Below are 14372 nucleotides of genomic sequence, written 5' to 3'. Positions count from 1 at the left end.
GTTGGATCCAAAGAAGCCTTTCCATGGATGGAAAAAGTCCTTCAGTTGCCTTCAGCCTTTCCATGGATGGAAAGAGTGCTTCAGTTCAAAGGAAAAGACTGTAGCCCAGAGGAGGTTTTCATTCATGGAAGGATTGGAGATGATCTTCTGCAGTGTCTGTTCTCCTTCAGCCTCCCATCCATATTTTTTTCAAGAAGAATAAAGGGCTGTAGGATAAAAGGGGAAAATATATCTTCCCTCACCCCTTCCATTAGAATTATGGATCTCCATTCCCAGATCATCGGATCCAACCCATCCTAGCAGCAGCAGCAGCAGCAGCTCAAGCAGTACTCAGAGCAAAACATACACCTCCATCCTAATTTCTTCATTATGCCAATGGTCCTTCCAAGAAGAAAATGTTGCCTTGTGCTCTGAAGTACTGACTTTTGAGAAAATGCTGCTCCCACTGCCCCCCGCTCCCACCCTTTCCTGCCCTCTCCCTTTTGGTCATTATAAAGTAGTTAAGTTTTATTTCATCAGATGGGAGCCCCTGGCCTACAGGAGAAAAAAAGTGCTTTTGCTTCAGCTGACTGGTGAGCGTGCCAGCTACTATCCCATATGTTTGTACTCAGATCTGTCTCGTGGGATTTGGACTTGACTAGCGGTCATTTTGAGGTGGAGATGGTAAACGCCGAGGGTGATCACAATAACAAGTCCCAAGATCAAGCCCAGAATGAGAGGAAGGGTTTCTTCTAACTGTTCTCTTTGGTCTACTTGGCATTTGTGTTCTGCAATATAAATGAACAGAAAACAGGGAGGGGCAGCGAGACAGAGAGTTATTTTCTGTACCAGTAAACATGAGCTTATATGAAACAAAATGTACTCTCTTCCATACAAAGAGCTCAAGGCAGCACATCCAATGTTCCCACAACAGCCGTGTGACATAAGCCAGACTGAATAAAAAAATTTGGCCCAGAGTCACCCTGTGAGCTCCATGGTTAAGTGAGAAATTGGACTATTTGGAGAACATAGGTATAATCCCTCTGGATCAGACCAATGGTCCATCTGGTCAAGCATACTGTTTCCCGCAATGGCCATGATGGCTCCAGGAAGTTCACATGCAGGGGAAGAAGGCTGCAGGAGGGAATGTCAGAGCAGACTCGGTGTCAGGGACTGGACATCGTCGGAGGACTGGTGGAGACTGCTTCCCACTCCTCCTGAACCTTCCAGAGAAGAGGAATACAGTATAGATTTGCAACAGTGGTTTGCGGATGGTCAAGGCTCAGAGGTAGATGAGGGGCAAAGTTGGGAAATAATGGGAGAAGAGGCAGGGGAAACAGAGCCAGAGCAGCTGGCTGACACTATCACTAGAAAGCATTCTAGACCTGCCTTCTCCCAGAACCCGGCAAACATTGAAAGTAGGAGAGTAAAGGGCTCGGAGGCAAATGGCCCTAAGCGGCCACCGTAAGGTGGGTCCTGCTGCTGAAAATTGAGGAGAGAAGGAGGGTGGAGTTTACTCAGAGCAACGCCATTACTCCAAGAGGCTACATTTCTAAGTCACTCTCTATGAATATTGAATAAAAGACATTGGTACGAGCTTTCCTTGTCTAACTATTCCTGGCAGCCTACCATGGGGGGGATCAGATTCCCTGACACCTGACACTGGGGGAAGGCATTGATCGAAAAGATCCATGCCTTCCCAGTCCCCCAACATGCCACTGAAACAGAGAGAAACTTATGCCAGTCCTGGAACTGCTGTAAGTACTTTCTCTTCCATTGGAAACAATGGAAAGGAAATCATTAAAGAACATAGTAATGCAAGAATACTTCTCCCACTCATCCTGCTGGTGTGGTCTTACCAGTCCCCCAACATGCCACTGCTGCTGCAGTCATTGTTGACAGTACTGAGCTAGGGCTGGAAAGGGGTAACCAAAATGATCAAGAAACTAGAGTGCCTTCCCTTTGAAATTGTAATTTTATCATTAAGGAAAAACAGGCGACCACGGTCAGACGTGCATAAAATCCTAAATGGTGCACAAGAGGTCTTAACCCTAGTCTTCAGTCTTCGCATTAACCCTTGGTGTCACTGAGTTAAACTGACGGGCAGTAGTTTCAGAGCAGAAAGTAGAAAAAAACTTATTTTTGCAACACTTAATTAATTTGTGGAATTCACTGCCAGGAGATATAGCAACGGTGACTGGCCCAGACAGCTTTAAAAGGAGGATGGACTTTTAAAAATTAACAGGATTTATATACCATCTAATTATTAAGACCTTTAAGCAGTTGACATAAAACAATATAAAATATTCATTAAAAAACAAGTCAGCCTATAACTTATCAAAATGCAGTATACATAATCTTGTTGTTTTTTTAAAGGAAGAAATATACATGATAAAAACTAGATGTTCAGGTTAGATGGATAGGTCTGGCAATGGCTATTTGCCATGACAGACAAAATGAATATTGTGATGAGAGTCTGAGTACCTCTGAATACCCATTGCTAGGGGTCAAAATAAGGAAGGGTTCTTGCCTTCATTTTCTACACCTGGGATTCCCAGTAGCCATTGCTTGGGTGTTATTGGACAGTGGATGCTGGACTAACAGGACCCTTGGTGTAATGCAACAGGGTCCTTCTTATGTTTTGTTTCTACCTGTGCATATAAGACTTTGACACTCATATGCCAACAATTTACAAATTTCCATCTCCATATATATAATCACACGGAAATCCAGAACATTTCGTAAACCTTCAACCTTCCATTTTTTCCTGCCATGAGTAGTTTATGACAAAAGGAGTATCTACAATATCTATTCTATAAGAAAGGCAGTTGACTAAAGACATTAGTAATGGTTTACTGCTCAGAAAATTTAGAGCAGGACTCAAGAAGGTGAAGCAAAGGATTTGGACATTGCCCTTTTTCAGTTTGGAGCTGTGGCATTTTGCCAAAATATTGATTGGTTATGAGAAGTCAGCAATATCAAATCCTTGGTCACAGCCACAAAGCACAAAGACCAGCAGAAAAACAATACAATTCAATTCATGAGTTAAATTTCTATATCTTATAATAATATTAAGTATTACACAATTTTAAAATTGGCTTTTAAAAACATGGCTATTAAAAGCTGAGTCTCTGTCGCCTCTCCATCTGCTATGGGTTAACTAGGATCATTATCTTTGGAGGTTGCTTCCATCACGTCATGTCTTATTCTTGTCGCCAAGTAGCAGTATTTGGCTACAACCCTAGTAGTCTCTATATCTGTGTCAGCTAGCAGATATTTGATGTAAGCTTCTCCTGATCGACTGGGTTGTATGACTACTAGGAGCGGCTCCATTAACTCTTTTCTCACCTCCTCCAACACAAAGACCAGGTGCCAACCCTCTGCTTATTCAGCTCCTCCCCCCCTCCCCAAGCATTTTCAGGATTCTTCACTGATGAATCTTGCTTCCATACAGCCCAGTGATTGGCACTATTGCTCCAACAAAGAAATTTAGAAGTAAATAAGATCTACTCAATTGAAGTAGTAGGAACATGTCTTCACCTGCCTCCTTCTCCAGGAATAATTATAGTATTATCCTCAACCTAACACATCTTCAGGACCAGGCAACTCCTTAGCTCTTATCTTCCTAGCCATTACAGCATGCATATTTATTTATTTATTTATTTATTTATTTATTTATTTATTTATTTATTTTTAGAAATTAAGAACCTGTAATACAATTAAGTGATAAATTAATACACTTAGTGAACACTTGTTTGTGACCACAATTGATTTTTATCTGTTGTGAGTCAATGGTCCTTGATGGAAGAAAAAGCATCCATTATAGCAGAACAATCTGCTTATTCCTAGCTGAAGGAATGCTATTCTCTGGACACAGCCCTTGTCTGTGATTCCAGACAGGATAACTTATTCTTTCAAAAACAATAATAAAGAAGGTAGATTGTGTCCCTTCTCCATCCCAACTTTCCCTGGAAACTGACTTCTTTGCTGGTCAAGTGCCACTGCCTCATCTTTCCAAATGGTACCCAAACATTTCCCAGCACCCGCAAGACCCTTACCTTCACTGAAGGTAAAATCAGAGCTGATGTCAAAGGGCTGAATGCGGACCTCCGACAGCAAGAGGACTACAGATTTTTGATGGTCGCTAGAGGTCAAGGTGATTGTCTGCTGAGCTTGGCATTCATAAGACTTCCCAGCTGGGGTGACTAAAGCAGAAAGATGGCGTGTGGTAGACGTGTGTTTCCCGGCTGCCAAAAAGAAGAAGAAGAAGAAAAGAAATGTCAGTGGATGAGAACCACTCCTATGGCTTGGGATCCTCAATGTTGCCAACTATTTGAAGAGGCAATAACTCCCCTGCTTTCGCTGACCAGACTTAAGCCTGTTACCACCATGACCCATTTTCCCCCATTCCACTGGTGGAACACTGCTAGGGGACCATCTCAGTGATGCAAGTGTTGTCCCGCTGGCATTATCTCCCTGTCTGCTGGCAGAGTAGCACTTGTGTGCCAAGGCCCTATGACCCGTAGTTCCCTAGTGATTAATAAACACACGTACAGGAGCCTTTTGATATATGGGATAAAATAGGCTACAACTTTGTTGGTTACAGATGTGAGCGGTTTGGCTTAGGCATTGGGTGGTGCCAGGTTATATCTCGACTCCCGCCTGTCTAAGGGTAAACCACCAATAGTGGGAGCCCTATGACTTACATCAAATAGGGGCACCCCGAGGGGTCCCTGTTGGGGTCGTGGCATAGCCCTAGCCCACATCCGGGCATCGGACCGAATCCACACCCTGGATCCCTTTAACAGGGTACCCTTAATGGGGGGGGCAGGCAGAGGCTACAACCTCCCCTTCCAACCGAACAAAGGCCCACCACGAAAGGTGTGTGGACTTAAGCAACTTCCAGTGGTCCCTTGGTCAGCTTTCTAATGGGTCATGGACTGCATCCTTAGCTGCCGTCTTCAAATCTGGATTCCACCCAAACAATTCATATTGGTCAGGCCAGCTTTATAGCCAGAAAATCTTCCTTTCCAAGAGTTGGTTGAGGACAGAGGCAAGGCTCTCTCATCCACTTCACAGTGCATTGGTTTTATGTATTCTTTAAACTCTGGTGAGACCCAAAATTCCTATGACTTTCTAGATTTGTGGAAAAGGCAGGAACCCTCTCCAGGACTTGTTATTGTCAATGTTGATGAATTGGGAAGAAGAAAAGTAGAAGAGTCTGGATTTGATATCCCGCTTTATCATTACCCTAAGGAGTCTCAAAGCAGCTAACAATCTCCTTTTCCCTTGCTCCCCCACAACAAACACTCTGTGAGGTGAGTGAGGCTGAGAGACTTCAGAGAAGTGTGGCTAGCCCAATGTCACCCAGCAGCTGCATGTGGAGGAGCGGGGAATCGAACCCAGTTCACCAGATTACAAGTCCACCGCTCTTAACCACTACTGGAAATGGACAACCCCCTTTGTCAGAATATTTATAAATGGTAAAGACGGTGCATTGTCAAAAAGTGTGTTTGTGTCCATATACCCTGTTGGGGTCCATTGTATTTGGAAGACTAATGTGCTTTTGCTATGGCAGCAACTATGATTATTATGCTAAAGAATACCAACTATTAAGCAGATATGCAGCTTTGCCAGAAGAGATGTGTTGGCAACATCTTTCTTTTACTAGATTCATCTCTACAAATGCAGCATATCTCGAATTTTTCTTTCTTATTTTCATTGCTGAAGGCATCCCCACAGCATCACTCAAAGTGCCATCATTTGTGCTGTGTCACAATTTGTATCTTCCCCAGGACAGCATTTTGGCCTCAGACATGCCCTGTGAGATAAGATTGAGAGGGTGTGTGACTTGCCCAAGGCCACTCAGAAGGCATTGCAGCTGAGGCAGGATTTGAACCTGGGATCCGTACACCCAATATCCATCACGTAAGCCATTTACGACACTGGTTCTCATAGCACAGCACTCCGAGCAAAACTGTACATAAATCAATAATCAGGGATAATATTCCAAAACAAGACCTGAAACATATACAGATTTGTAAATGTGCTTAACTTTAAGTAAGAATAATGACAGTGAAATGTGCATGATGCTCATATGATTAAAGTAAGTCCATAAATCTTAATAAGTAGGGCTGAAATCCAAAAATAAAGAAAAATGAGTATTGAAATTAATGGCACATAACTGCCTAACCCATGCGCCTATGTCCCACTGAACTGCTTTCTCTGGATTGAACCCTATGGCTGCAATCCTATCTCATTTACTTGGGAGTATGATTCTTTTGAAGTCAGCAAGACTTACTTCTGAGTAGGAACATCAAAGATTGCACTTCAAACCTTCAAAAATTATTTTTTAAATAAATAAATCCACAGCTAAGGTATGGTTGCATGTGATGACGAATTCCCAGCAAATTTATTAGTGCAGAGGCGAGGTGGATTTTCAGACCATTTCAAAAATCAATCATGATTTCCCTCCTCTATACTTTATTTTAAAATGAATACGATTTCCAGCACAATTTCTACTTAGGAAGGAGATAAATTAAACTTTGGCTTCAAATTTCTGAATATCAGGAAATATTCGAAAGCGATGAAATTTATGAACAGTGGATGTGACTTTTGTTTGCTTCAATGCGACAAAAAAAAAAGGATCCCATGGTGGGGGGAGCCACACAGACAATCTCCTGCAGAACACCCTGCACTGCAGATATACACAGCAACAAATAGAGGCAGCAGGAAAACATCTAAAGATCAGGTTGAGGGAGTAATGCTAAAAAAATGAGACAGAATTATCTTCAACAAACAAACTACACCAATGAAGCAAAAAAGCTGCCCACATCTTCTAGGGCATTTAGATGCAGTCAGGATGAAGCAATCACCGCCACCATTTCAGTGAAGGGAAAATTGAGGTAGCTTCGGGGTTTTTTGTTTTTTTGAAAGAGCATTTAGAAAGAACAGCCCCAAAGTCCAAGCAATAACAAGGGGGAAAAAATAGGAGCTGGTTTTGTTATTTACATTTGAAGACAGATTTAAGTGCTTGCAATAAGAGCATGAAATTCGCCCATACCTGCAAACCTGATTCTGTAAAACTCAAAAATACTTTACACACGAAGCCTAAACTATAAGGTGCAAGAGACAAATCATGTAGGCAGCAAATCCATCTATTAAAGCTTTCACCGGATCACCTTTACCAATGGAGATCAGTAGCCTACCAGTGGAGACCAGTGTTAATTTGTGAGTTAAGAGCACATTTCATTTTCTTAATAATATCCCGCCCCCCGCCCCCCAGTTTTAGTTCTGGCATGTTGCTGTAAATTACCGATGTGGTCTTTCCTTCTTGCGATGAGTAGTAACATGTAGCTTTGGGTTTTTAATTTACAATTTTGCACTTTCTCCTTAACACGCCAGAAAGACACCTCTATCGGGTTTTTGTTTTTTTTTTGTATTTACATTTAATTAATTTACTACTTTGTTCTTCAAAGAAACAATTGTAGCTAGCCCCATCTGTTGAAAGGTGCACATAGACCAGACTTGCAGCCCGATGGTAAGAACGTTTCCTTACAAAGCGAGTCTCACTGAGTTCAGTTTGATCGCGGCTGTATACAACGCGATCCTAGGCAATGTCAACTCAGTAGACTCCATTGAGTTAAACAGGTCTTACTCCCAGGTAAATAGGTTCTTTGTAACATGTCGGGCCACCCCTTCGTTTCAAAACTGACCGAAGGGACAGAAATCGGCAATCTCAAACTGTCGAATCGTTCACTCTTGAAAAGTGTGGCCTTGTTCGCCATTTCGAGGCTGTCCAAAGGCAGAAGAAAGCCGCCTCTTGAAATAAGTCGATTTTGCGCACAGGAAAGGAACCTACCTTCCAGGAGGGCGCTGAGAAGGCGGGGATCCAGCGCCTAAATCCACCTGAATCTGGGTATGTCTTCAATCCACCCAAGGGAAGGAGGGTGGTTTGAGGTGAAGGGATGCAGTTTTTATCCGCAGTGCGGGCTTGGGGGTGTAGAGGAATCTAGCCTAAGGTAGGCAAAGCGGACAAAAAAAAAAACCGGAGAGAAGCGACGCTCCGTGTGAAAGCAGAGCGAGCTGGCACAAAGACGCACAGGCCGGGGCGCAATCCGGACTTGAAGAGCCCACGAAACCAAGCCTGCATTTCGCTGTCGTGCTCTATGTTGTGTCCTCACACCCTAGCCCAGCCCTGGCCACCCCCCCCCCCCGCTTTTCCAATGAAGGTGATGGAGAACTCCAGGTCGCCTTCTTCTTCTCCTGATCCGCTGCCACCAAACAACCCCGCTCTAGATTTTCCTAGGCCTCGCGCCTCTCTCTCTCTCTCTCTCTCTCATAGAATATCAGGACTTACGGTTAACCGCGTCCTTGAAGTAGGTGCGCTCGGAGCTGTCGTAGACGAACTGGACTTTGTTCATTTTCCACCAGGCCTCGGGTCCTGTGCTGGTGTTGCGACCCTCCTGTCGATTTCGGGGTGGAGGAGACGGGAAGGGAAGGGAAGCGGGGGGGGGGGGGAATAGAGAGAGAGATAGATGAAAAGACAAACGGTTGGTATTAAGGAAGCTTCCCCTTGGGACCCTCCGCATCCCGTTTCGGCCTGGTGAGAACTTTGGTTGAGCTTAGGGAACCCTGCGCCCTCGCAATAAAAAAAAAAATGCTGCTCGATTTCTCGGATTTGTCATGACATGAAGGAACTTAGAAGCTGCGGGGAAAGAACAGCTTCGTGGGCCTTTAGTAAGGATACTGTACGAACTAGAAAAATAAAAGACAATGGCAATGCCATCCTGGTGTTTTTTGACCGCCCGTTTTCTCTGCCTCTCATTTTCTCTCACACGCTCTCCCCTTTATGTCCTTCCGTCTCTCATCCCCACTCCTTTGACTCTTCCTGAGTTTCTGGGCTGCTACGCGGGTGACCCTGCGGTCGCCATTATTTACCTTGACAAAGTAAAGTCGTAGGGTGTAAGCTCTGTCTATCCACAAAATCTGGAGCTCGGCTTCGTTGCTGCCGCATTTCCCCTGCTCTTCTGCTCCCCGGGAAAGCGGGATGTAGGCTTGCTCTGTGATCAGCTGGACACAAGGGCACAACAGGCTCAGTCAACGGAGTAGTCCAGTGACCTCCCCACCCCCCAAAAACACCTTTATTAAGGATTTCATCCGAGGCAAAAGACTCTCAAAGACACTAGGCTATCAAGGGAAACGTTTAGGAGTCGCCATCTCCTTTCCCCCGATGCTGCTATAACAACAGCCCACAACAGATGGAATGAATACAGGTGTGTGCAGGTTGATAGAAATAAGCGAATTTCTCTGTTCACACCCAGGTAGAATAATTGCCCATTATCTCTTCTCCTCCACCACCCGCCTCCCGGTCCCGGAGGATCAAGATGAGCAGTTAGATATTGTGGGATCTCTTTCCCACTCCCATATGAAAAAGCAAATTTTATGCACTTATAAAAGCATTAAACCCAAGAATCTCGAATCCCCAACAATAGATACAGACAACATTCCTTGCGGTGGGAGAGCGAGAAAGCGGGGGCGTTTATTCTCCGAGTACAATCTTTTCTCATTCTTAACTACTTGCAAATTCGATGTGGGTTTTTTTTTTTTCTTTCTGTGTGTGGTGGGTGGGAGCTGGGGAGCTGTATTACCTTAGCAACATCACGCAAGAACGAAGGGGAACCATGCTTGGGATCCTCATATTCTAGACTATTCCTGCTTCTCCCTCCCTCTCAGTCACACAGTATTTCAAATCAACAAACATTTCAGAAATACTAAAGCTGAACCTTCCCGCTCTTTTATTGGATGACAAAATGGACAAAGTTGGTGGAGTCGGTGTGCGTGCCTGCGTGTTTGGAGAGAGATGGGGCAAGAGAGAGAGCTCGCGCGCAAGATCCTTACATCTACATAATTGCTGGCCCACACGTCATAGGGGACGATGAACTTCGCCGCGAATTCCGCCATAAGACAGGTCGTTCCATTTTCGCGAACTACAAAAATAGCTTTTTCGGGGTTCGAAGACAGGCCGGAGAGGTTCTCCACTTCTTGTTCTGCCCCGCTGCCGGCCACTGCGTTATATATAAGAGATCACAGTCAGGAGGGGGCATGATTTTCAGGTTTAAGCTGCAAACCTATAAGCTTTTGTTAGCGACCAAGACCTATTCAACTCAATCAGGCATTCTTCTGAGAAGGATTGCACTCTCAGTCACAAAGCTTTATTGAAAACGGGAGTTTCTTATCAGCGGTCAGTTTTTGTCTGATGATGTGGGTAGGAAACTACCTGTCTTTCTTAACTGCACGGCATTTCCCAACGAAAGCCCAGCCCGCTGATCGACATATCCTTCCCAGCAAGACCAAGGAGAGATCATAGTCATCTCCTCACAACCAACCGCAAGACATGCAGGGCTGTCTTATTATGGCTGTTTCCCATTTCCCAGACGGCCCTCAAAGCAGGGATGATGGTGATGCGCAGCCTAAATAGACAGACTCGCCAGAGGAAAGTAGCACTGGTCGTCCGCCACCCCCACGGGAAAAGCATGCATTGATACTCACATAAAAATAGAAGCAGTACAGGGAGTCTTAGGCTGGATGAGGAGGTCTCGCGCCTTCTCAGATCCATGCTTCCAAAACGGAGCCCGCGGAGATGAAGCTGGATATGTTTTTTTGCGGGGTGGGAGGGAGCTGCTCCTGGAAGGGTCTTTCCTCTTCGCTCGCTTCGCTTCCTGTAGTGTTGCTTGCGCGGAGGCGAATGCACTCAGATCACTTTCCTAAGCTCGAGTAATAGGAGCTGCGGGAGGCGGGGTGTACGTGGAAGGCCGGCGGGAGCTGTCCAAAGTAACCTAGTGCTGAAGTGCCTTCACGCTCTCCTCGGCTATGTTGCTGCAGTGTCGGAGAGCGAATAGAGGAGGGTCGCGAGAGAGCTGTCCAAAGTAACTTAGTGCTGAAGTGCCGCCGTTGGTACGCTCTCCCCAGCTGTTCTGTTGCAGTGTCGGAGAGCGAATAGCCGAAGGTCGGAGGGAGCTGTCCAAACTAGATGCGGATTGCAAAGCGACATATAGGAGGGAACTCGATAATTTCCTTGCGGTACTCAACTAAGACCGTAAAAAAGAGCTGTCTTTGTGTCGCTCTTTCCGATTCCACCACCCCCTCCAACATTTACATTCATTGGGCAGTTCAGCCTTATATTGTCGAAGCCCAACAGCCTTTCTTCCTCCCCGACATCCCTTTTCCAGAGGCGATGCCTCTTTTATTTATTCCACACCCTAGCGAGGCGAAGTTAAAGCGCTCTCCCGTTCCATGATCCTGTTTAGAAGTGGTGGAGGAGGTGGCAGCGCTTTCCCTACAATACAATTAAAGCGCTGCTTCTGGCGTGCTAGGATTGGAAGTCGTCAGCTGACATCGACTGAGTCAAATGCACCCTTAGAAAGGGGTCGAGGCATCAATGAAGTGTGTTTATTGTAGCCAAAAGGAACGATTTCTGCAGTTCCCATGATCGGTGGGGATTTCGTGGCCAAGGAGAGGACAGCAAGTTATCATTAACCTCTATTGTTGAGCCTGCTTGGCTTGATAGCTAGCTTGCTAGAATATCTGGCAATGCAGAAAATGAATACTTATGAAAGAGGAAAAGGCTGAACGACTAGAAAAGGCGTTCGGTGGGGCATGGGGGGAGGGGCTGAGAAAATAAGATCCTCACTCAAGTGAAACCAACCGGAGCAAGTAAACTGTATCTGCAACCTCGTTGTCTCTCACAAGCACACACAGAGGGAAGGAATGCACCCTTACCGTTAACTCCTCAAACCATTCACCCATATTGACAGGACAAACTCATCCGTAGGTGGATTTTATGAAATTAACTTGATTCCTCAACTTTCCAGAGCCACGTGATACTACTTTGCACTGCCTTTTAAAATGTCTTTCTGACTGGTTTGTAATTAAGGGGAGCTTTCCATACAGGCTGCAATAAGTGGTGGATTACATAACAGAGGCCAAGCAAGTCAATCCACCTACAGTGAGTAGACTGGCTTCCACCTTTTGGCTTGATTCCATGTGACCACCGCCATTTTCTGGTGGTGGTTGACAGACGCCTGGAGATCATCCAGACTGTGGAGTTCATGCTAAGATGAGATACGTGAAAATGTTTGCTCTGTGAAGTGCTTGACATGGGATGTCGGTTTTAATCAGACCGCTTCACAATGTTTGGCCTGACAGTCTTTCTTATACCCCAGACTTCTCAACACACATGAAAAGCACACTCTATAAGGTCTCATGGACCCTCTTTTAAAGACCCCGTGTAGGCTCATGGCATATTTATTTATTTATTTATTTATTATTTTGCTTCTGTGCCTTTATAGTCATAGTAAATATTTCAACACTTTAGGTACCAACAGTTACTTATTTATATCAAAGACGTACAGCTGGACTTCTAGTAATTTATTTCACTTCCAAAGGAAGGCTAGACTTTAAATGTAAAATGCAGTACATCTAAATGCAACTTTCCATAAATGGAGTTGTGTTAGGGTTAAAACCCTGTGCACATTTTACCTGGGAGTAAGCACCAGTGAATTCAATATTACATGATTCTCAGTAGAAATGTGTTGATTGCACTGTAAAATCTCAGTGAAACTAGAAGTGTCCCAACACAAGAAAATATACTAGGGAATGCCATAACTTTAAAAATATGTTGATTTAAACAATAAATAATGTTAATATACAGAGAGAGAGATTTAAAAGTCCAAAAATCAGCATTTAGTGTTAGGGAATTGCATTTTTTAAAAATGAAACAACTAGACATATATTGGAGTTGAATCACTGGATTGATTCATTGCCATTCTGCTGCAGACACTACTGTAACTTGAAGCTGCCATCTCTATCTACTGCTTTAGTGTACCAGCTGCAGAAGAGCAGCCCATCCAAATTACATGAATTTTCAAGCTCATTTATCCCTTCCCTAAAAATATATTGGACCAAAATTAGTTACCACAGTAACAAAGGAGGTAAATTAACCATTAATTAATTACTCTGCTGCATCTAATCAGATCCTTGTGTGATGTATGTTTTCATTACTGTGTGGGAAAGCTGCACATTTCAGGAAAGAAGTGACCCATTGGAACCAGCTCCCAAATAATTATCAATTTGTTATGTTATCTCCTATATTCATAGACTGCTTTTGGCCATAGAAAGTCACAAAGCGGTTTACACAGCAAGTAAAAAAAAATCAATGAAACAAAATAAAATATTTTAAACAAACAAAATCCACAGATAAAATCTCTGACAAATAGGCATAGTGTATAATAGGCATTCTGATATGACGCATGTACATAGAATAGGTGACTTCTGGTTATTTTTTGCTTTCTCATGCTGCACATCTGTCTAGTGCACTCATCTTTCATGGCAAAAGCTGAACCAAGAACATTTAAAACATAATTCTGCATGAAGGGTTTCCCATAACCTAAGAGATCATTTAGCAGTAACACATCAGACATGTGCTTGAAGATTAAAACCCTGAAACCAGCAAGGCCTAATGAAGAAAAGAGAAAACTTCCTATTGATGGCAGTGTGCTAAATCAGGAGTCTTCTTTAATCGTTTTCCACATGTTTTGTTTGTGGTGGTGTTAGTAGACTGAGATGACATTGTTTAAACCATGCCGATTTGTACATCAAATGGACAAGAAGGAAATAAAGCATGGCAAATTAGTTTGTGCATTAGTAGAATAATGGCATACCCTCCAACATTTCTCCGATGAAAATAAGGACGTCCTATTCCATAATGAGCCAGAAGCGGCTTAGTCATGCTGGCCACATGACCTGGGGAAAAACTGTCTGCGGAGAAGACATATGCCAGCTCCCTCGGCCTGTAAAGCGAGATGAGCGCCGCAACCCCAGAGTCGTTCGTGACTGGACTTAACTGTCAGGGGCCCCTTTACCTTTATTCCATAATGATAATTTTACTATTTATACCCCACACATCTTACTGGGTTGTAAAACATGATAAAGTATTAAACATTTTAAAAACCTTTCCTATACAGAATCACCTTCAGATGGCTTGGGGTTCAGATGACTTCATACCTTCCAACATTTCTCCAATGAAAATAGGGACATCCTAAGGAAAAGTGGGACATTGCAGGATCAAATCAGAAACCGGGGTGGCTTCTCTAAATCAGAGCTGTCCCTGGAAAATAGCGGCACTTGGAAGGTCTGTAATGGCAACCATTAACACAACCATGTAACATATAAATGACTGGGGCTGTACAATTCTATATAGTTACCCATAACTATATACTTATGTAAGATAAGCCAACTGAATACCCAGAGGCTTACTTCTGAGTAGAAATGCATACAATTGTACTATAAGGCTGAAAGCTGATATTCACTTCCCTGGAAGTCAGCCGTGTTGA

At 43.9% G+C, this 14372-nt stretch overlaps 1 protein-coding gene across 1 annotated transcript; it reads right to left on the bottom strand.

Moving 5' to 3' along the window:
- Window positions 1–454: 454 nt before the first annotated feature.
- On the bottom strand, window positions 455–10649 carry LAMP5 (lysosomal associated membrane protein family member 5). The gene is made up of 6 exons (XM_033142846.1): window positions 10531–10649; window positions 9880–10046; window positions 8920–9051; window positions 8339–8444; window positions 4038–4226; window positions 455–767 (listed from the first exon to the last, which is right to left on the bottom strand). The coding sequence occupies exons 1-6, from the start codon at window positions 10595–10597 to the stop codon at window positions 589–591; spliced, it is 840 nt and encodes a 279-aa protein (XP_032998737.1). The 5' UTR covers window positions 10598–10649; the 3' UTR covers window positions 455–588.
- Between the last annotated feature and the right edge of the window lie 3723 nt (window positions 10650–14372).

Source organism: Lacerta agilis, chromosome 3 (assembly GCF_009819535.1).
Source record: "Lacerta agilis isolate rLacAgi1 chromosome 3, rLacAgi1.pri, whole genome shotgun sequence".
NCBI lineage: Eukaryota > Metazoa > Chordata > Lepidosauria > Squamata > Lacertidae > Lacerta > Lacerta agilis.
Note: the sequence above shows the minus strand (reverse complement) of the source record. Positions and strands in the feature narration are given on the sequence as shown.